At 33.6% G+C, this 24,118-nt stretch overlaps 1 protein-coding gene and 1 long non-coding RNA gene across 12 annotated transcripts in view; one reads left to right on the plus strand and one right to left on the minus strand.

Moving 5' to 3' along the window:
- The window catches only part of LOC411345 (neurotrimin), a 442,810-nt gene that overhangs the window by 371,387 nt on the left and 47,305 nt on the right, over nucleotides 1–24,118 (plus strand). For 7 of the 11 annotated variants that reach the window (XM_026443081.1, XM_026443080.1, XM_026443079.1 and 4 more), the window contains 5 exons: nucleotides 2,338–2,475; nucleotides 3,422–3,592; nucleotides 4,419–4,490; nucleotides 4,961–5,029; nucleotides 13,209–17,853. In XM_026443081.1, coding sequence (XP_026298866.1) covers nucleotides 2,338–2,475; nucleotides 3,422–3,592; nucleotides 4,419–4,490; nucleotides 4,961–5,029; nucleotides 13,209–13,360 — 602 coding nt within the window. In that variant the 3' untranslated portion in view covers nucleotides 13,361–17,853. Of the gene's footprint in view, nucleotides 1–2,337; nucleotides 2,476–3,421; nucleotides 3,593–4,418; nucleotides 4,491–4,960; nucleotides 5,030–13,208; nucleotides 17,854–24,118 lie in introns of those variants that run through there. The other 4 variants (XM_026443075.1, XM_026443076.1, XM_026443077.1 and 1 more) reach the window with 4 other exon arrangements.
- Nucleotides 3,809–5,756, minus strand: LOC102656483. Its single transcript, XR_003305375.1, has 3 exons — nucleotides 5,065–5,756; nucleotides 4,380–4,565; nucleotides 3,809–4,096 (listed from the first exon to the last, which is right to left on the minus strand). It is a non-coding gene; the product is annotated as an uncharacterized LOC102656483 (long non-coding RNA).

Genomic DNA, 24,118 nt, shown 5'->3' on the forward strand with positions numbered 1-24,118 from the left:
GATAAAACAATTTGTATCTCGTTAGCATACACTTATAACGACTTTTATTTTGAAATAAATTCATTTTAAATGAAACTATACTTCTTTTCTGATAGGATATAATAATAATAATTGCAACTTGTCATTGATTTTCCAAAAACAAACGAAATTGGAAATCTTGGCTTGGAGAATCGTCCCTAAAAATGTTTGAACATTTAGTTGTATATAATATAAATGTATATAAGAATTGCAGAACAATTATTTCATCCATACAAATTGTTTATTTATCCAAAACGTCACTGACACTCGTATCAGTGACGAATTTCAGAATAGATAATTCCGAAAATTTGGGAAATTTGGTCCAAAGAAAAACTCAATTACAGCAACGATGATATCTTTGATGATAGATAAATAATTTTGGACGAATGATAAGAATAGTACACGATACTTCGATAAAGAGTAATTGTTCTATTCTACGCGATGCATTAGGTTGGTTTTCGACGTCTCATTTAGCCAACGATTTACAACCGACCACTTGACCCAGATATGCTCGATGTACCTAGATCCGTTCATCCCCCTCACGGCCGTCACGTTCATCCAGTTTTGGGGTGCGAAACGCGTTTCCGCCCTGTCTTTTCCGACACATTAGCCTCCGTTCTACCGCATGGATGGACACGAGCGTTTAATAATCGACCGATGAAACGTGAATTACCGTCTTCAAATGGAAATTTTTCATCGAGAATCACGTATTATTCACGTTTAAGTATTTGTCATTTTTTTAATCTATGTAAAAGAATAATTGGATTTGAGATTTTGATTTTAATCATTTTAAGTAATTGTTAAATATTATATTTTTACATACTTGTTGTCCCGTATATTTTCAAAAATTTTGATACATTATTAACATATCATGATTGATAGAACAGATATTTTAAAAAGTTTCTACAATCATCTGTAAGGTTATTCTATCATATCGTTTAACTTATTTAATAGTGAAAACTTACAGTTTTGAACGTAGCTCACGTATCCAATCAATATCATCGATGAGTAAAAATTTTTTTTCTTCCAAATTTTTCGCGTCAGATAGATAACCATTTGAAACTCCTTCCAAATATCGGTTAATGGTTGTCCCAATATCAACTCGATAATTCAACAAAAATGTCAGGAGAAGAATATCGAGTGGACGACGAACGCCATCTAACAAGAGTGATATCGTTCCGAATACTACATGGTGGTAGTAAATTGTGATTTACGTTGGTTCGTAAAAGACGAAACTATGACACGATATTGCGGCCATGGAATATATTTCTATATTGATCTCGAAGAAGCAAACATCGTATAACAATCGAAAATTCGAGAGGAATGTTTTCAAGGAATTTCACGGAGTCATGTCCAAGTTTTTTGAGCGTACGAAAACTTTATACAGAATAGAAAAATGAAGAAAATTAAAATATAAAATATAAAGATGATTATGATTGATTTATTTCATTCGTTTGACTATGATTAACTTGAATTATTTGTCTGTCTATTATTAATTCATTTGGATCATGGATTGATTGATCCACTTCTTTTTTTTTTGATCATAATTATTTAAGTACATCTCGTACTTAGTCACGTGCTTAAATATGGCATACTGGCCTATTTTTATTTGTCTGGCTGATTGACATATATCACTTATTTGATTAGACCTATCTGGTTTCACTTGATTGATCATGACTAATCTATCCCATTTGTCTAACTATTATTGATGTATTCTACTTCTCTAACCATTGCTGCAGTTTATTCTGTTTGTCTAAATTAACATGCAATTAAAATCTATTGAAATAGATTTTATTTTATTACTTTTTAAATATTTTTTACGATTATTTCTTATTACGATTTATGAAACTGATTATTAGCTTCTTAATTATATTCATGAAATGTAACTATTCGCTTAATCAACGTTGATGTGACAAACATATCGAAAAGTTATAACGAAATTCGTTATATAAGTTAGTGGATTTTCTAGGATTTACAGAATTGCAAACAGAGAGTTCTGATGCACTAGATTACGCAGTTCGAATAGTTCTAAATTTGGGGAGTACAAAGCGTGGAAAGTTTCGTCGCTAAAGTTCAAAGCTCACCTAATCCCAAAAATTGATCCAAGCTATTTCAAATATCCGCCTTTTCGATTACGTAATTTCCTTATTATCTGGATAAGTAGTATGTATTTTCGTTTTATCAATGAAATTTTCACTCTTGAGCAATATTTCATGAAAAGAATACAAACAGGATATTTGAGATTATATTTAAATTATATTTAAATTAATAATGAAAAGAGGAATTAAATATATCACGTTACTATTTTTATTGTTGCAGTTCCTCCTATGCTTTCGATACCAAATCAATTGGAAGCAGCATATATTGGACAAGATGTCACGTTGGAATGTCACACAGAAGCTTATCCTACCTCGATTAATTATTGGACGACCGAACGTGGCGACATGATTGTCTCCGGTAATTTTAACTGTGATACAATTATATTTATACCTGTGATAATGATTATTCGCTACACGAAAAGAACAAAATTTTCTGCACACAATTCTTCTTCGAAGAGAATTCTCTGTAAGAATTTTGAAATTTTTATTTGAATTTGAATCAATATAGAAAAATAGCTTGAATTATTCTAATAAAATCGACTATATTTTTCTTTATACTTTTTAAAAATCATTACTAAAAATTATTTTAAATGAAATAAACGCAATCTAAATTTATAAAATATTTACCAACATATTTACCAAATTTATTGCTAATTTCAGTTTTACATTTATGAATTATATCTTGTTGATTATCTTCTTAAAAAGTACTTGAAATTTTGTTCTTTGCGCAACGGATATCCCCCTTTTATGTTTTGAAGTTTTAAAAAAAAAGTTATGTCGATACCATAAATGTATTCTCAGGAACTCTTCACAAAATATCCTTTACAAAATTCCAGTTGAGGAAATACTTTGCTATATAGCATTCTTAAAAAAAGATGATTCATCTACGTGATATAATACTTTATTATATTATATTTTTTTTATTTGGTATTCAACTTTATATCCTTTTCCTAACAAACAAGAAAAAGTAATTAATATCGTTTTATTTAATTTTGTAATAAAATAAAATATTAAAAATTTAACTTTCCTCGATATTTAAATTCTCAAATAAAATTCGCGATTCAAAATAAAATTGTACAATACAAGAAATCGCAGTCTAGTTATTCAAACAACTGCGTGCGCGTTCATTTTGTTTGTTTAGCGATAAATTTCGCAGGACACACGTTTCAAATACACACGTATCAAACACGAGAAGTATGAAATATTCACTGCAAGCACTGCTTCGTTCAATATGCCTTGGCGTTTGTCCTTCCATGCATAAACTTTTTCAAACTGGAAAGAAGAACGTGGTTTTATTTGCCTAGGCAATTACCATTCTATTGCAGGTGATAAATATGAGGCGGTGTCCACCGACAACGGGTACAACAAGTACATGATGCTGAAGATTAGAAATGTCGGGCCGAGGGACTTTGGCTCGTACAAATGCGTGGCACAAAATTCTCTCGGTGGAACTGACGGGGACATTAAATTAGATGGTGAGTAATTTCACGTATAATTTTCTCGTGCATCGCTATTTATTTTTTTGTAAAATTTGGATATATTAACCGAGTATTTTAAATCTTAGAGAAGAGAGAAAGATAGATAGATATTAAATTAAAAAATTATTATTTCGTGTTAATTTGAATTATTATTAGATTTTTAATTAATTTTGATATAATTAGATGCAACGTCACTGCCAAATTTTTATTCGATTGTATTCCATTTGAATTCGTTCTCGTATTCAATATGTTATTTGAAAAATTAAGTAATTTTTTCTTGAGGTATATACGATTTTGTATTGAAAAAAAAAATAAATAGATTTTCAATAGATTTTACGGGAAAAAACTCTTATCGTTACCACTCGATGGCTATCGATCGTTTGACGAGGTCAAGCGTCCTTATCTTTTCAACATGGCTCGTAATTGGCGATTAAATTTACGAAGGATATATTTATCCCTTGAGAGAGTATACTTTTCCACCTCCTTGGACGAATAAATTGGCTGAAATTAAAAGTTTAACGAGATACATCGTAATGTCGATATGAATATATAGGAGGGAATTTCACTCTCAAATCTTTTCACTTTTGCGATATATTTGTATATGCGAATCTTGTATATTATCAAGAAATTATAAATCTGTTTAAAATCTTTAATTTAGAAATGAGAAATAAAGTAAAAAAGGAAATGGAAAAAATGTATTATATCTATTTTACAAAAAAAGAAGTAATTACAAAAGAAGTAAAGATTTGAACGTAAAATATTTTAGTGAATAATTTATACTCACTAAAATATTCAAACTTCTTTTCATCTTTTCCTTGAACAGAGATTCCAGCACCATCTACGACGTCCACGACACCGCCACCCTATCACGTGACTACATCGATGAAGAAGAACGGTAACTAACCTCAAATTTATCGGGTATTCAGCCTATTTGCGCTATTTTTTATCCCACCAAATCAAAATCACCACACTAAAAAAATACACGAATATATTAAAATGGAGAAAGAAAAACATTCGTCTTAATCAAAATTCTTCCGAAGAAAGAACAAGAGGAAATATTAAAAAGAATTAAAAATGAAAAATTAGACAGAAGTATATTCTAAGAAAAAAAAATTAAAGAAAAAAAGGAGAAGAGAGCGAAAAATTAGGCAGAATTAGCCGAGCGTTTAATTTTCATTTTTTATAAAACATCGCGCGCACACACACACACACAGATCTTTGCACAGATACTACTCATCCGTCCACCCTCCTTGCTATTTTTTCCCTTCATCCCCTGAAGCAAGGACATCTATTCCCGTGTCTCTCCATCTCACGATTCATCATAAAGCACACCATGTAAAACCGCCTTTGTGTAATGCATTTTAGGTAGAAACGGTAACAAGAAATTACGACAACGACCTATCGACTACGAGGTCGAGGAATGGCGAAATCCAGGTCAGTAAATATCTATTTTAACGCGGGCCGCATACCTCAGGCATTTCCCACGACGATACACCCTGGTGGCTGCCTGTTGTACCGCTTCGTTCGAGTAATTAGCGTAATTAAAACCTCGTCAACGGTGCACATTCGAGGTGGAGAGATTCTCCGGTGAATCCACTAAATTGCCAATGTTCGGTGATCCCCCTTTATCCGTGAACGAATTACTTCACGTTACTTGGCTCCCTTTAACTGGCCGGAATGGATTTCAGAATTACACTTTCGACGACACTGATTTTACCGATCGCTCCTCTGGTTTCTGCATCGATTCCTTCGCTCTTATTTTTGGCCTTTTTTTTTTCCTTTTCATCTTTTCTTTTTTCTTTTTTTTTGTAATTTGACTGGATGTGCGTATAATATCGATTTCGAGATTCTAAAACAATATTAAATCGAATTTAAACAGTGATAGATCAAAAATTTGAACGATTGATTAAGTTTTATTTAGGGTGAGAGAAACTTTTACAGTTTCTCTATTCTCTGTTCTCTATTTTTTCTTCTTTTTCTCTCTTAATTTGACTGGATGTGTGCATGAAAATATGTAAATATGTAATTGTGGGAACAATTTTAAAATTGTATAATTTGCGGGGACAATAAAATTAAATTTTCGATCAAAGACTCAATTACTGTTACGTTTAGATTTAATTTTCTTGCATTTATTTATCTGATAATTTAGATTCTTCTTATTTATCTTCAGTTTAAGTAAAAATTTGTATTTATATTTATAAATTGATTTAAAGGAAAAGTGAATGAAAGAAATTTAAATAACATAACAGAGATATTTTGATTAAAATTAATAAGAGATAAAAATGATATTGAGGAGAGAAAAATTTAATTATTGTCCAGGAAACTTTTATAAGTATAGTAAAGTTAAAACATGACGATGAAATGGAATGGAAATTTTCATCTGACAATTTACTGGACGAAGAACGGAATAGAGAGTTGTATAGACATTGTTGACATTAGTTTGCTCGATTCTGAGTCGCAGGGAATTTGTAATCCGATTGTCACTGCAAAATTGATTTTCACGAAGTTACTAATTAGTTTCTATCCGTCAAACGTCGAAATTTTCTTGCGCATCGAACTTAAATGTTCATATATCCATTCGTGAAGTTCAAATTGAACTGGAAGTATTTTTCAGACGCGCCAACTCGAGAGAAACTTCAGATCCAAAGATATCAACAATCTAGTTGGCACTAGTATGAACTTCTTTTTCACCGCTCAATAAGTGCTTTCACTTTGGTTCAAGAGTCTTATATCAAGAATCCCTACTTTAGCTGGTTTATTGATCGAGAGAAATCGTCAAAAAATAACGAAACTTTTAACTTTTATTTAAAAAGATTGGGAATTACAATAGCTTTCAGTGTTTCATTTTCTCCAAACTGGAAATTATATCAGAATCTATCTGGATTAAAAAATTCCAATTTGTAGAAAAATTTTTGAAATTATTTTAAAAAATTCACGAGCTCAATTAAATTGATTTAAATATAAATTTAGTCCTTAATAATATAGAAGAATGATCTTTTCATTTTTTTTCTATTTAATTTACATACGATATTTGCATATTATATATTGTTTTATTAAATTCATTGATTTAATTTTCATTTAAATTGCAAAAAAAAAGATATGAATTTAATAATTATTGTCCAACAGATTTTTAATTATTTTAGAAAAGAAGACGGGAAAAGGAATTCCTCTTGAAATAGGGGTTGGTTATTTAAGTCGGAAAACGAATTTTCCCTACCGTTTTATTTTCTTATAGCTACCAGTCTGATTCGAGGCGGTGCCGTTTAAAGTATCGCGTAGCTTATGAATATTAAACGTCGTAATATCTTATGAATACGCATGAGAAGAGCAATCCAGCGAGTTTAACTACCGTTAAATTTCGAATATCGATTAAAAGTCTAAATATTCCACAAGGAAATAATGCATTAATGTAGAATTACGTATGCACTAAGTATGTACATTAACTATGATTAAGAAAGAAATAAATTTCTTTGATTCGTTTGAATAATTTCTTTCGAATAATCATACCACGTAATATTGATCCACGACTGATGACCATTCACACGTTTCATTTCTAATTCTTCGTCATTAATTGAAACGGCATAAAAATATTAAAAATTAATTAAACAATCACGGTATTTCAAAGTGGTACCGCGAGAAAAAAATCAAATTTTCTGTAATTTTGGTTTCAAATTAAACCATTAATCGATGTGTTAAAGCATAAATCACCCTATTTAGAATCGATTCTTTTTAAACTCTCAAATTTATCAGAATATTCTCACAAAACATGCGGCATCAAAAATCGAAGAGGGTCCCTTATAGATAAATATAAAAAAAAAAACAATCGAAAAGCAGCGAAAAATGCAACAAAATTTAAAATGGCTGTGCATATTGACGAGAACACTTGTATTGAACTTATATTGCAAAAAAATCTTTCTCATTTCTTGGAAGAATTTAATAAGAAAATTCTTGCCTCTATCTCGTTCCCTGTCATCATATCCACTTTCTTCCCTCTCCTCCCTAAAATCAAACAAATCGATATTTGAAAATACCAATGACAATTAATAAAACCGCGTGTAAAATAAAACGGAGATAAAACGATATCAACGCTGCACGCCGATAAATTTGCAGCAAATGGCACGGACGTCAAACTTCTCGAATTCAATTTCAATGACTTTGTTGAAAGATTCCTCGGGAGTCGGCCTCACCCTTTTCTCAAAGTTTACTTTCAATTAATGAAAAACGAGTTTCGTTTGACCCGCGGCCATCGACCAACCGTCGAAACCGTGGAAACGTGCCACCAGAATTCCACCCGTTTCTTTCCAACCCCTTCCTCCCCCCCTCTCTCTCGCCACCATATCCGGACCCCTTTGTTTGCCTCTTTCTCGCCTTCATTTGTTAAATCGATCGACACCCCCGCACGTGCACCAAAGTCGAGGCCAGTGGATGAATTGATTCTTATATACCGCGCGAACTTTTATGATCTGTATTCGTCGAGACCTCGATCGACACGGCACCCCAATCCACCCCTCGATTCCAGAGAAGCTTATCCTAATGTCTGACGTGACGGAGGAAAGTTTGGACGAGCGTGTATCGATTCGATTTTCGTTCAAATCGCTTCGATTGGAAGGTAATTTGAAAAAGGGGGGGAGGAATGATTTATTTTGTTTTAAGGATAAGATTCGATCGAATGAATTTGTAATTGATTTATGATTCTTCAAATTAAAAATTAGTCTATCGTTATTATAAAGTTATGTCTGCTGCATGTTAGATTGAACAATAAATTTTTCTTGAGTTTATGAAAGTTGTGCGATAATTCTAAATTGGGTATATTTTCGATAAAGTTAATGAAAAATTGAAGAATTGATTTTTTAAATTACGTTCTTTGAAAGAAAGTAAAAATATTTTACACGAGAAGTCATTATATAGATTTTAAAAAATTAAAAATATACGCGTATATTTGATTGAAGAATATTGAAGATAATTAAATTGGTAAATATAATAATATTAATAATATTGATTAAAGAGAGGTATAAAAATTTATTATTTGACTTCATAATATTATATGATAATATTTAATCTTCTTAATAATATTATCAATAGTTGCTCTTTCAATGAATACCGATATTTTTCTTTCGTTAAATAAACGAGCTAAATTATTTAAATTAATAATAATAATAATTTTGTTCAAGTTGTTTCTACGGTTGGAATGTTTAATAACTTTCTATATTTATTCGTCAGTAAACACTAATATTAGATGAACCAGTAGAAAAGTTATACTCAGAGATTTCAGAATATTTGATCGCGTTTATTTATCAATTAAATTAAAATCAAATTTGTTAGATATACGCATATAATTTTAATCCTTAATGGAGAAAAAATTAGCATAAAACACATCGTTATTCCAACTTTATATTGAATTTTCTATTTTTAAATTAAACATATCGTCCAAGCAATCGCAAATTTCGTTGTTTCTTTTTCTAAAACTAAATATCTTTATCCCCTTTCTTTGCTTCTAATTTCTTCTTCCCTCGAATAACATGTTCCATCATTACTAAACATCAAATCAAAATCAATCTAATCTCGAAACTTGAAAAATTATTCTCATTAATCCATTTCCAATAAACACGGAGTCAGCAAAACCAGAAAATTTGCAAAGAATAAAAATCCTAAAAACGCGAGTTCCAATAATTACAAGTTTCCAAACAATTATTCCCAATCTGGTTTCATTCTAGATATAAAGTTTGTTTAATTGGCGGTCGCGTGATAGAGGCGATTGGCGCGATTCTGTCACGGAATCGGGGGCAAAGGAAAGAAACGATGGCGAAACAGGGGCGGTGTAGAACCGGTAAAGACGTTGTTAAAGTGTTGGAAAACGGTTCGTCTGTCGCTGTCCATGCGGAAAGTCACGTAGCGTGGATTTTACTCGTAGGTGGGAATAACTTTTTCCCGGGCGGACGTGCGATTTCGACGTCCCTTTCTGGGGAACGAGCCAAAGCGGACGCGGGCGAACTACTCCTGAGGAATGCTGTGAATTCGCCACGACTGTTCTTCGTTCGTTTTTCAAATACAAAAAAAAAAACTTGCTAGTTTCGCACCGTCTTGCGTTCTTATACGTTTTTCATCTTTTATTTCCTCCCCCAATAACAAAATTCTCGTTAAATAACGATTACCCCTATTCTTGTTATCAAGAAATTTCTTTTGAAATTTTGTGAAAAGAGAATTGATTAGAAAATATGAGATGTAATGTAAACTATATTCACAGAATTTTGAACTTGGAATATTTTATTTAAATATTGAAAGATTCGTAAGAAATTGTGTGATGACATATCACTGAAGAAGAAGCAATTCGAGATCAATTTTCTAATCAATAATTACAAAAGTACTGATAAAAAATTCCATAGAACGAATTTTGTATTATTCTTTAAAAAGTAAGGTATCAGACGATGAACGAAAGGAACGAGAGATCAAACCGTTTCGATGTCCGTTTTACGCGGGGATGTTCGACAGATATACGTTTCTGTCTACATATCAAACAGCTCGCTTTCCATTCGCGCGATACCTGTATGCAGATCGAACTTGGTGTCGGGTTAACAGGGGTAAACGTACATATGTATCGACTTCTTCCCCGGTTGATATTCATGTATTCATAGCCAGCAACATTACCGGATTTGTATTAGCGCCACAGGTGGCGGTGTTGATCCAACGTGGATCGGTCTGTAAAACTTAGAACAACCGGCCAATCCAATCGAGTGGCGAAATTGAACGGGGAGAAGAGGAAGATTCGTGCGCCGTTGAAAAGAATCGAACTCGCCGTTCGTAAATTACGTATTTATTGCGACGAGAGATCCGCCTGATACGATACCCCGGGGAATAATTTAATAAATTGTTTCCCCTCCCTCCCTGCCATATCGCGATCCATCAAATTTCACGAAATCTCGTAATCTCCAACGCCATATGCCGCCATCTTCCTTGACCGATTCACCTCAACCGACCGATTCATTCAGCCACTCTAACGTTTCCCATCTGGACACGAATATTCGGGAGATATTTTTGCATCCAATTCTCCATTCAACAAATATTTTGATACGTTTGATGGATTTCACATTATACGATGTCAAAATTAAAGTAGATTTTAATTGTAAGTTAGTTACTCTTCAGATCACGAATAATTATTCTGGTGGAAGTTCAGTGTTTTCTAGAGTTTTTTTTTTAATGAGTTATTGTGTCGTAGGTTTATTTTTATAGGGATGGATTAATCTATGTATCTTTAAAATTCTAAATTGATTAATAAATTGAAAAGTTAAATTTATTTTGTAGAATTAGTGAACAAGCTTATTCGACAAGCTTGAATTAATTCAAATTATTTTTAGAATATTATATCGGGCTTCGAAGGAGTATAAATATCTTCATAATTCGTGACGCATTAATTTTATCAATTATTCCATCCTTCCTTTCACACCGTTCCCTTCAAAGATACTGTATATATAATTAGAAATTGTCCGATCGATCGTTTCTTTTAGAGATATCTTCGAGTCAGTCGGATTTAACAGGCTCCGGATGATATCTAATGGAGTATAAATTTATTTAGTCTTCCGCTGGCGAGCCTTTTATCTCATTAAAAAGGGATTTGCGCAGACCAAATATCCTAGAGATTCCGAGAATTTGGTCGAATTTAATTCCGAGACGCGGAAGAGCTTCGAGCTTCCGCCCTCCATTCGTATTATCCGTAACTCCTTGTATTTATCTTCTCTATCCCAGCCATTCTCATACTCGCTCATATATATTTTTGTTGTCGTTGAAAGATCGACCATTTTATGGGACGATCCTCTTGTATATCTAAAACACCATTCATTTTGTTCTTTCGAATGCCAGATGTACAATTTTAAAAAGTGTTTTTAATCTTTAATCTTTTTAATTTTGAAGGATATTGGAAGCTTTTTTTTCACACTATTACACCGTTAATTTAACGATTTTTGGATTTTTCTTTCTCTTTCAATGAAATGGAAAATCTGGCCAGAAAGTTTGTGTAAAAATAAAATAAAACTCTTCGAAACTGTTCAATCGTGAGCTCTTTAAATCGCTCGTATTATCAGTGGTTAAACACAAGCATTGAACTCGAAAACAGTTTTGCGAACTGGAAATTTGCCTCCGGTTAAAAATAACACAAGGATATTTACTTTTACAACAGAGAATCTGTAAACAATGGCTCACGGCAATTCCTTCTATTTCAAATTGAAACAAAATTTTTCCTCGTCCATCGTCCATTCTAATAAAATCCAATAATATTCATGAAATGAAAAACGATTTCTTATTTATTCATTTCTTTCCTAGATTCTGTACATTTCTAAATTCTCCATTAGAATTTAAACTCTACACAATCGAATTCTTTATATTCTTTATCCAAAAATGCGACACTAAAATCTAAATTTCTTGAATATTACGTATCTAATATTTTTAGACTCTAAAAATCATCAAAACCAATTAAGAATTCCTAAATTCTACATTACAACTCAAATTCCTTGGAATTTTCAATACAAAATTCAATATTTCCTCGAGCAATTTACACTCTCTTCATCTTTATCGCTAAATTCCAATCTTTATTCCCTCGTTTTTATTTAGAACTAAAATCCTCTACTACTACTCTCGCGGCACAGAAAAGAATTTCCAATCCCTTTGTACACGATGAAAGTAAGATGAAAAGTAGCCTTTCTTGTTTTCCCCTTTTACGGGCACACGACACGTTCCCTTTTCCTCCTATTTCGTAAGATGGCGGCGTTACGCGGGGATCGTTCCCACGGCGGCCATTGAAATTCGGACTTAACGGCGGTACGAATTGGTTTCGCGCATTCATTCCCTATGAAACTCGAATCACCGTCGCATTGTCCGGTCGAAATCCTTTCAGAAACGCTATCAGCATTGTTCGCACGATCACCATCCAAACCTTCGATTATCCGGCCTGTGCATTATAATCGAACGGCCCATTATTCGAGCAACATGTACCTCGCCCGTACACGGCCTTTGTTGTACACTTATTTCCACGTGTTCGCCACGCCATACCCCCTCCCTCCTTCTTATCGTCAAGGGATTCCAAAGTTAATTCCGGTTTAGGTAGGAACGGTTTAATGCGATACGAGAAAGTAACGATAACAATGCGGCGATTACGCGGAACGAGTGAATTTGTCGCATTTTGGTGGCTTAAAATTCGGTCACAATAGGGAAACACCCGACCTTTGTAAAATTAGTGTCGCGAACGATTGTCTTTGAATACGCGTCATTGTTGGCTACCGTTTCAATGTACGTATTTGTCGAACACGTTTTATAGAAAGTATTGTTGGAGAGTAAGTTTAGTCGATTTCTCGTGATTAATTCTTGTGATCACTGTGTGGAAAGAGATTCGAATGTATTTCGATCCACTTATGAATTATCCTTAACTCTTTCGTTGCTACAAAAACTGTAAAAAGATCAACATCCAAAGGATCGTTTAAAATTTATTACCTTTCTGATTCTGTAATTAATAAGATTAGAAAAATAATGTAAATAAAAAGAGAAAAAAAGAAAGAAAGAGAGAGAGAGAGAGACAATTTCACACATACTGGACGATTCGTGCACAAGTAGATGTGTTTGCTTGCAGATTATGACAGAAATTACAATTCGCCATCAATGAGGCCGCCAGGCGAGCTTCCGGTCGACGCTTTAAGTCCGGGTGTCTCCCATCGGGCTCAGCTCGTCCTTCATCTTTTGGTGAGTCTGCTGTCACTGCTTCTTCCAGCCATCAGAAGGTGATTCTCACGTCGCGGGAACGGGGCTTCCAGTTCTAGTGTTTATTGGACGGTGACCAGACCGGAGGCGGCTGCTACCAGTTTCCGGTACGCCGGCTCCGGCTGGATGATGGACGAGTGCGACGAAACAAGGCGCGCTTGAAATTATTTTCATACTAAACGTAGACGTATACAGAGAGCAAAGAAGATATATATATATATAATATATATATAAATATAAATAAATATATATATATAAATATATAAATACAAAAAAAAATATAATATGTTGTGTAAGTATACTTACAGTGAGTATGAAGGAAATTCTTAGGCTTTTATTGAATGACGATGATTTTGTGGCGCGCGACATCTTTGCATATTCGAGGAAAAGACTTCATCCTCTCTCGTGATGCGAGATTTAGAAAATAAGGAGGGGTGGGATGGGGAGGGGAATGGAAAAAAAAAAAAGAACTTTTCGTATCGACTAGACGAATTTTTCTGATCGCGAACGAGAGGATTGATCAGCCAATGTTTTTCAGTCGGTTTCATCCGCGACACGTCGATATATTCCGAGAAAAGGATTCGAGGGTTGTGTCGTCTCGTATTACCGCTTTAAATGTTCCCGCCAAAAAACGAGTTTTATAATCAAACGTGTGTCGCGCGAATTCTTCTCGAGGCGACTGAGAATCATTGGCGCTGAAAAGAAAAAAAAGAGTAGTTTCGTTAGTTTCGTAAGAATGCGCAAGTTGTCCGAACCGAAACGAGAATCGAGAGCGTTTCGAATTTCTTCGTTTCGTCTAACCTACCCGTGTAAATATCATTGATTTTGATAAATCTTTGAGATTCAGCGTTTCTAGGTATCTCCTTTCCGATGTGAATCACTCGCGGTCTCATTTCATTGTCGCTGTATCGTTCGCGTTGCTTGACGAACAAAAAAGAAGAAAAGAAAAGAGAAAAAAAAAAGAAGAGAGGAAAGAAAAATCACCCTTTTGTATAACACGCTCCCTTCGCGAGAATAAAACGTTCATTCGTTTAATTACCATGAAGGAACAATTAAATTGTCCTTGTAATAAATCCGAAAAACCGACGAGATGACAGAGTACGTAAATTCATTCGGCGAGATAAGAAGATAAAGAAGTATTATTTTCAGACGATTTTACGTACCCTTCATCTGAAAAAACCGATCTCATTGCTCGTTAAACGAACAACCAACAAGACACTCTTGCACTCTGATTGAATTAATGTTATTGGAAATTGAGAATTTTAAAAATAACCAATATTAGATTTGATTGGACGAATTTAATAAGACGAAGCTTTTCATAAAATAATTTTGAACAGCAATTTCAAATATTTCAAAAGTTTTCCAATCGATCCAATAATTATCCAATTTCATATATCGTCGTCCTCGTTCTTAATCTTACACGTTCTATCTTATCTTTGAAGAAACATTTAAGATTCATAAAATTCAATATTAACATTAATTATACGATTGCTTTCTCGATGAAATTTTTAATTATTATGATAAATTTCCGATGTTTGAATCGATGAGATATATTATTTAATTAGAAGAAAAAGAAAATGAAGTAAGAATCGTTAAGAACCAAGTCGACGACGTAATCTACATAATTTTTATTTCAATTCACCAATACTATTAATTTTAAAATTATTGTGCAAGAGGATCTAGCGTTATTAACATTCCTCATCGGTCGTCCGCGTTACACGACTACGCGATGGATATTAGTTGTACTCTAGTCGAGCGAACAAGGCACAACTGTATTTCGATACATGTAATAATATATACGTACGCATGAAAGAATAAATGAAAGCATAACTATAACATTATACACATGAACATATACTACATATATATATCGAATCGTAGTTGTGTTGGGATACAAAAGCGCTCTAAAGTTTCATGATGATTAGCTATTCGATTGGCGAAACCGTGCATGCACTTGATGCGAAAACGCTAGTCATATATATATATATATACACGTAACAAATAAAATATGGCGGACGCGTTCCAGAAATGCGATTACAGTACTCTCTCTAAATAAGACTCCTCTGAATTAAACTTATTTTATTTCGAACATTTTTTCACCACACCATTTTCTCTGAAGAATTCATAAAAAAGGAATGACTTTTGTCACAAGATTCGTCATAATTTCATGACTCGATCTTATTCGTGTGATCATTCTGTAATGTAATTACAGATGATACAACGATTATAATATTTCATCGAAGAAATTGTTACAAATTTAATCAAAGAGAAAAAGAAGAAACGTTAAAAAAGTTTTTTAAAAGATTTCTACTCTCTTGAAAAAAAAACGAAGGTTTTTTTTAATATAAATTTTCCAACTAAAAAACGACTCTTTAAATAGAACCGCGGATGGAAAGTAGAAATTTAAAAAGCAAGTTACAGCTTTGAAAGTTTGTGCAAATTTTACTCGCACAGGCTATTGGTAGAGATATTATATTTCCTGGAAAAATATTTTTCTTCGGTATCACGATCAGTTTAACACACTTAGCGTGGACGTACCCATTGTATAGATTCCTTACCTAAGAAACATTTTGCGATACATATATCAAACGGAAGTGACGTATTCAAATCAAGAAGACTCATACGAAACGTTAACCAATTGATTCAAATCCATCGCTTAAATCGATGTATGCATTACAATATTTTTATTTCTACGATATAAACCCACAACGTGTACAGCTGCATCATGAATCTTTTTCTAAAAAAATATAGAAGATGAAAGATAGAAAAAATAAATCAAGTAAATATTTTATATCTTCACTAAAGATGTTTATCATCGACGTGTGCAACGATTTTAAACTTGGTGCATTTTTCGCCACTCAACAACTGTTTCTTGCATTTATAAAAATTAATAATAATAATAATAATAATTGATGTAATAACGTCAACGGCGCTTTTCGATTTTTGGTGCCGCATTGAGAGTATTTAGAGGGAGTATTGTACGAAAAAAAAAAGAAAAAAGAAAAAACGAGCGTTTTGCGTGTCACCGCTTGTATTTTTAAAAGCGGATAAACGCCGGTATAGGTTGATGATGTTGCGTAGCCCCGAATCATCGATCGGACGGTGTCTTCGTACAAAGAGAGCTTCGTCGTTTCAGTTTTAATTATGCATCAGATACATCAGTGGGAGATCTGTCCTCCTATTACGGCTACATAAATATATGTCGACGACAATATTTTTAGCTTTAACGAGACTTAAAGTAGATTTAACGATCTGTAGAGCGAATAATGCAAGAGGAAATTCAATTGAACCGTGAATGCAATTTTTGGATAGAATCCATGACCCATTTTTCTTTCGTGTATTTCATTCTACATCAACTTCCTGTAATCTACTTGATTCGCATAGTTTCGTGTAAATACTAGAGAAATAGGAAGCTTTCAAAAATATTTTGTAACTATATCTATTTGTAAACGGAAGTTTCCCCAAGTCTATTTCGAGTTTCGTTCGAGTCTATCGTGAAAGTGGTAGAAAAGGTTAGGTATGCTGCACTCGAGGAGTATCGAATCATCCATCTTTATTGGAAAATTTATAAACGTTCGTCGTTTCCTTTCTTAAACATTTTTCTTATTTTTGGAAACAATCCTTCGATCACTTGAAAAAATATATTGGTAATAAATGATAAAATGGATTAAACATTTTTCTCCTAAAAATAAATTCATCCTATTTATTTATATTTATTTAAATTACCAATACTTGATAATCTCCAATTACAAATTATTAAAAATTCATTTATATATAATCATTTTCAGAAGATTAAAATTTAAAGACTTTTCAAAAATTAATTCAGAATTGATAGAAGAAAAAGTTCAAGTTTGCTATAACATTTTCAATCAATCAAACAATTTTGGAATCTTTCTCCATAAAATTTCCATAAAAGATAAGTGATTCGAAGCTCTGTCGACGAACTGTACGTTTAAAAAAAAAAAAAAAAGAAAATCAACGAGGCATTCAATTTTAGAATCACGTAATTCGGAATTCGATCGTTGCACGAACGATAAAGAAACGCGTCTTCGCCGATTGATTGTTCTGTAAATATTGTAGATACGTTATGCTGTGATCAATACGAATCGTCGTCTGTTAATCGGTGTGATGATTCGAGGCTGCGAATTGTTAAAGCAAAGTGCAAAGAAAAATGGCGAGTGTTGTGAATAAGCGTAATAATATTAATAAGCGACCGTACGAAACGTTATGGCGATGATCGTGTGAGAACATCGTTCAGTAGAAGATGAAAAATGACGAGAAAAAGAAAAAAAAAAAAAACGAATCGAGGCTACAGCGATCATAGATATGTCGTATTGAATTATTATTATATTAACGTTATTAATGTATCGTGCCCGATAGTTTCACTATGTCGTACAGTAATTTTTAATTGGATTTACGGCATCGAAAATAATCCGTGGAACGAGAATCAGGCGATAGATAGTGAAATTGTCGGTCTGAATATCTTAATAAATCGAATACATGACTGCCATTATAAATTTCATTGTTCATTTATTCATTGATTTACATTAAACGTTTTCAACTCGTTCATCATTCTTGCGTCTTTCTTTTGTTACTTTGAACATCTACAATGAAATAACTTGATCAAGTTTGAGCATCTTTTGATTTTGATAATAGAAGAAAATATTCTATAAAATGATTAGCTTTTTTGTTTCTTTGAGTAGAATTTGATTGAAGCGATCAAGTTATTTTAATCACTATTGTACATTAAAATAGTATTTTCATTTAATAGAATATCGAAAGATTTATAGTAAACTATAGTATAGAGTGAAGAGCATGGAGGAATAGGAGGTAAGTGTTTATTAATTCCCGTACTTAATGCATGTATGATACGTACAAAACGTGGGATAGAGTTGAGATGTAAATCAACGATTGAATTTTTATTTTCATCCCCATACCTTTTTATTACTCGAATAAATTATTTACCATATATATATAATGATTATAATTAATAATTGTCTTTGATTTCATTATTAATATCATTAATACAATCAATGATCAATTTTCATGAAGATGATTCAATTAATAATGAGATATTCTTACGTACAAATTAATTTCACGTATCAATGATTGAATACGTAAATACAATTAAAATTTTATAACGAAAATATCGATAATATTGAAGTTAAACCAAGCTTGTACGATATACTAAAAACCTAACACCATAGAATGAAATAGAATCAAATTAAAAAAGTGAAAAAAAAATTATTTATTCTCGCACAAAGACAAAAACTATTAATCAATCGACCAAGGAAATGATTAAGTTACAAAACTCGTACAAATGGAATACAATATTCTATAAAATCTGCTTTTTTGCTTTTACTGACTGACCTGCAACGATCTACACTATCACTGCCAACTTACAATTCCTTTTCACCGTTTGTAGAGCAAACGGTACGGGGCGCAATAACAGTGGAGGAGCGAGAGGAAGAGAGAGATAGAGATGGATGGGGAGAGATATATAGAGTGAGAGAGAGAGTGAGAGAGAGAGAAAGAGAGGAAGAGGGAAAGTGGTAATGGTCTGCATCGAATCAGCCCTCGGAAATTCACCGTCCCGTAATAACGTAATAATCTTTCGAAACTCCGTGACGTGTTGTAATGTCCCTTGAAATATTGGATACGCGCGAGTAATTTCCATCTGTAATGAAACCGATATGCAAATGAGATAACAAGTTCGATTGTCTACATTTCAACCCACAACGTGTCCAGCTAATATCCAAGCTCGGCAGAACGTCTCTAATAACGCGTGTCGTTGCTTTCCACAATAATGAGAATGATAAGGTGCATTTAGAGGATGAACGTGATGATTGCTTTATGGGCAAATTTTTATTAATAATTATATATCTATATGCGAATCATCCTGATTATTGTTGGAGAATAATTGATTAAATCTTCTTGTAAAATTGATTAAGGTACGAATATTATATTGTATGTATTATAAAAATACTTGTTCTTTTTTTCTACTTTTCTAACTATATACACATTGAAATTAAACAATAATATCTAATATTAATATGTTTTGTAATATAAGGAGAAATTTATTGTTTTTATTCAAGAAGAAGATATTGAGTTTGAAGATTTTTTCTTATTATTTATTATTTAAATTTTCTAGTCTGTATAGCCTGTATCTTTAAATTAGGCTTTTCGTTCTGCATTTTTGTACTTCGAGATGAAACGTATAGTGTATAGAGAATTTACAATGTATATTCGTTAAGGCGAAATATTAATTTTGCAGTTATAAATAAATCGATTAAAAGCACAGAGAAATCCGTTCATGTATTAATTTCTTGTTTCAACAACATATAATCATACGTACCACGTATTTCATACACACGAATTGCCACGTTGGTAAAAAAATTTCACATTTCAACGATTCTTGTTACGATTTCTTGAAATTTCTTTTCCTACCATTATGTTTGTTTTCTCTTTTTTCCTTTTTTCAACGATTTTCATAATAGACGTGCAACGAACATTTTATTCACTTCCTTTTTCATTTCTTTTTTTATCAACTTTCTTATTAGCTTCAGCCCCGCTACGTTTTCTCCTCCTTTGCTTTCTTTTTCATCGTTTTGAATCTAATTAACCTTTGAGATAGATGCTGCCTGTATAGATAAGAATAATTATCTATAAGATCAACAAACAACGGCTCAAAAAAAATCCACCAAAACACAATTTATACAATACCGCCATTGTTCGATTGAGAAAGCAATCCTCTACAAAAAGTATAATTAAAAAACGATTAAAAGATCAAACTATCATATGAACATAATTTCACACGTGTCAACAACTCTTTATTAACGAGAGGGATACGTTAACGAGGGAAATTCGAGCTTTATTCATCATCGACGTCACTGTCATTATCGTTTCACAGGTTAAAATTAAAAACAACCACCCCTCTCCCCTATTATGAACTGACCGCAACACCAATTCAAATTTATCAAAACGACAAAGAGGTTTTGCGCGAAACAAAAGCAAAAGAATAAACCGGAAGCGTCTATCTGGCTTGTCCGCGGGACAAATTTATTATCCGCGCCACCGACGATGCAAAAAGTCAATTACATCCTCGATTAATCGATCGAACGCTCCGATAACCTCGTGCAAGATAAACGTTCATAAACGCAACCCCCTTGGAAAGGAAGGGGTGAGAATTCTCTCCTTCTTCCTTCCTTCCTTCCTTCCTTCCTTCCTTCCTTCGTCCCTCCTCTTAGTCACATCCTTTCATTGCTTTTTTTTTTCGCAAAACGCCACTTCAACAATACCCTCAATCGATTTCTCTCGCGAGAAAGAGAGAGAGAGAAAGGGGAGGGGAGGGGGAGACAAATGTCTCACGGTTCCTTGCTCGTGAACTTTTTTCCAACGAAGACACGGAAAAGGTTACAGCAACATCGACGCTTTTCACAGCTTCTCCCCCTTTTTCACCCCCTTGTTCTCCCGCTGTTTTTCCACACGCCATTTCCTTTTGTCGCGGCGATTTCCGCGACCGTTCTCACCGACCTCGCGCTTTCTTCCCCAGATTTCTGTAAATCGCCGGATAACTTGTCGCCGCGAGCTGTTCGATTACGCGCGAAACCACGGTTGCGCTTTTTTTTTTTTTTGTTGAGAAGTGGATGGAGAAATGGATGGAGAAATTGTTGTTTTAAAATTTTCCGCCGAGAGATCGTTACTGCGAATGCTGGCGTTGGTTTGAACAATTATTAAACAATTATTAATTTCTGATATTTGTGAAAATCGTAATCTGTATTCAGATTGAATGAAAATTCGTTCGAAGAATAAGTCAAGATTTTCTGAATTTTCTGAGACGTTGTTTTTCTTTCTCTCCTCTTGAAAATATCTTTGTTCAAAATGAAGAATTTAAAATCGATGATAATTTAATCTCTAAGCTTCGAATTACGTAAGTAAATTACGAAGATTAGAAGAAAGATCTGTATGCACGATTGTAAGATGACAAAGATGCGAGCATAGAAATAAGCAAAGGGGTTATTTATCACTGGGGTATTAGCATTATTTATGCTCGTTCAATCTGTACGTGCGTATATTAGCCACATAAATAACAAACAATGGGGCGTAGCTGTTCTATTCGTTAAAATGACACTTATGCATATTCATCCTGTTCGAGTTCGAAATTATTATTCGCGGTTTCATTTGCTTCTATCATTGTTATGCGATAACAACGATCGTATGTGTAAACATAGTGAAATTACACTCCATATATACGGATTCCGGAATTATTTATGCACTACAACATTGAACTACAGAGCTTAATTCCCGTATCGAAATTTTATTTATTTATTTTTAAGTCGAACTTAATTCGTTCTTTTAATAAATGGAGATATATGGCTGCAAACGATGTGTTCGATTATCCGCAATTATTATATATATATGTATTGTAACAATTCTTAACTATTATTTGTTACACTTTGTATTAAAAGGATTTATTTATAATAAGATTTTAATTGTCTGTATTCTCTCCTGCTTTCTCATCCTAGAAAATAAAACTATTTTTAATTCGTCTTATTCGGAGTCAATGAACCAAAAAACATTGTGAATTTAACACATTACGTATAATTTCTCCTCTTCGTTATTCCTCCAACACGAATTACATAAGAAGAAGCATACATACGTGTGATAATATCAATATTGTAAGTTAAATCACGAATCTATCCAACCAATCTACGAATCACTTGCATGTTACTTTAACTTCCAAACAATAGACATTAAAGAATTTTATAAATAAGCAATCACGTTGAACGTTCCAGACGTTCTCTACCTCCTCCCAAAAATTTCGAACAAATATACAATTCACAATTCCAAAATCATTCAGAAATTATGCACGCCACGAACTCGATCGACGCATCGATCGATTCTCCCAGACACCATTGCCCGCGCCGTTCCGAACAAAAGTGGTCGTTTGCGAATAGTCCCCATTTTTTTCCCTCTATTCCCTCCCCTCCCCCTTTTTTTTCTCTTTTCCCTTTTTTTTTCCATTATTCCATCCATGTAGCGATCGCAACGCCACACGCGACAAGCCGCATAAAGCGGAACGCTTCGACCGCGGTCGCGAATTTTGGCAAACAGGCACTCCGTGCGTTTCATTTCGCGGTTATTTACGGCCCCCCGATTTTGCAAATCCGGCATTTGTTCGGCCGTTGTATCCCGTAAACTGGCGATTGTCGCCCCCCCCCCCCGAGCGTGTAGTACAACGGCGTAAACGGCGCGCGTGCACGCTTCCTCGGAGCCAGAAAATCGTTGTCGCCTGCTGGAAGGGTGAGCAAGAAAGCACGGCGGTGGAGTCGGTTTGGGGGCGGTTTGGGAGCAAGTGGTACGGATTTCGAAGGAGCCAATCCATCACGCGGGAGGGGGAGGGGTGGGATTCTATTCAGTTTTTCAGAACTATCGGAAACATACGATCCGCGGGAATCGAGGGATGATTCATGAATAGGATGACAACCGTGTCTGACAAGGAACGACCGTTCACCACTTGTGCGGCCGAAATTGTTTTCGTTGTACTGTCCCGGTTCAACCGATTTATATCTATCGATATTCATCGACGTGTGCAATATTTGTAGTATTTTTTTTTTTTTTTTTTTTTGTATAGAATCGAATTCGAGGAATTTGACGTAAGATTTAATTTCTTTCTTTTCACTTCGAAGCAATTTATTATTTATTTTGAAAAATCTCCAAGAAATATTAAAATTATTATATTGATTGTGCATTGAAAATTTCATTCAAATGTTTCAAGAAGTGGAGAAATTTCAGATTCGAAAATCGATTTTTCCAATCAATGTCAGGAGATAGATTGTATTGTATCAGGAATAAGAAAGTTAATATACTCGAGCAGCGTCAAATTGCCTGCAAGGAGAAACAGAACAGTTAGGGAATACCAGTTACTATTGTTGGAATTAGCAATAAATGTTTAAGGCCAGGATCAGGTCGACGATGGCGACTGTGTGTATCGACTGGCACGAAACTACGTGGTAGTCTAACGTAGCCCGCTCGTATCGACACTTCTCGAGTTACTAATTATGGGACATTACTGACTTCCGAAAGTTAGTAGTTCTCCATTCGATCGTTCCTTTGTACCCATTATCGGTCGTACCTGACATTCTGAAAACCAAAATTGATGCTCTATCTGATTTAATAACGTCGAAATTGACTTAGAACTTGGTATCTTTGGTTTCGTGGCAACCAGTTACACAGCGGCCTTGGCGCCACGCTACCGGAAGTCTTTGAGAAACGTTAGTTGATAGTTTAAGAGGACTTGCGCGAGAAATTGAAGTGGTATTACATTCTGAATCGACGCATCAAGACACGTGGAGAAGTATTTGTAATATTTTCTACTCATATTTTTCTGTATTTAAATAATTATTTTCAAATAATAGAAATTATATTTCTGTTCTTCTTTCTTTTTCCGTAATTTCTTTCTATCTTAAGGTAGTCCCAATAATTTATACGATACAAATAAGATCAGGAAAATTCCATAGCTCAAACTGAAACGAAAACAATGAATCAAATACACGTGTATACGATAAATTTTTAAATTCAATTTTCTCGAAAACGAAATTTTCTTATTCCTGCTATTTTTATCTTATTTCGAATCACGGAATTCCTCCGATCCCCATAAATCGTGGTATAACTTTGTATCTTCACATTTTCGTATTAAAATATTGAAAAAAAAAGGAACAATCTCATCAAAATCTCACACTTTTAACTTTGTTTGTTTCGTTGTGCAAATAATATCGAATA

The sequence above is a fragment of the Apis mellifera genome, linkage group LG9, assembly GCF_003254395.2.
Source record: "Apis mellifera strain DH4 linkage group LG9, Amel_HAv3.1, whole genome shotgun sequence".
NCBI lineage: Eukaryota > Metazoa > Arthropoda > Insecta > Hymenoptera > Apidae > Apis > Apis mellifera.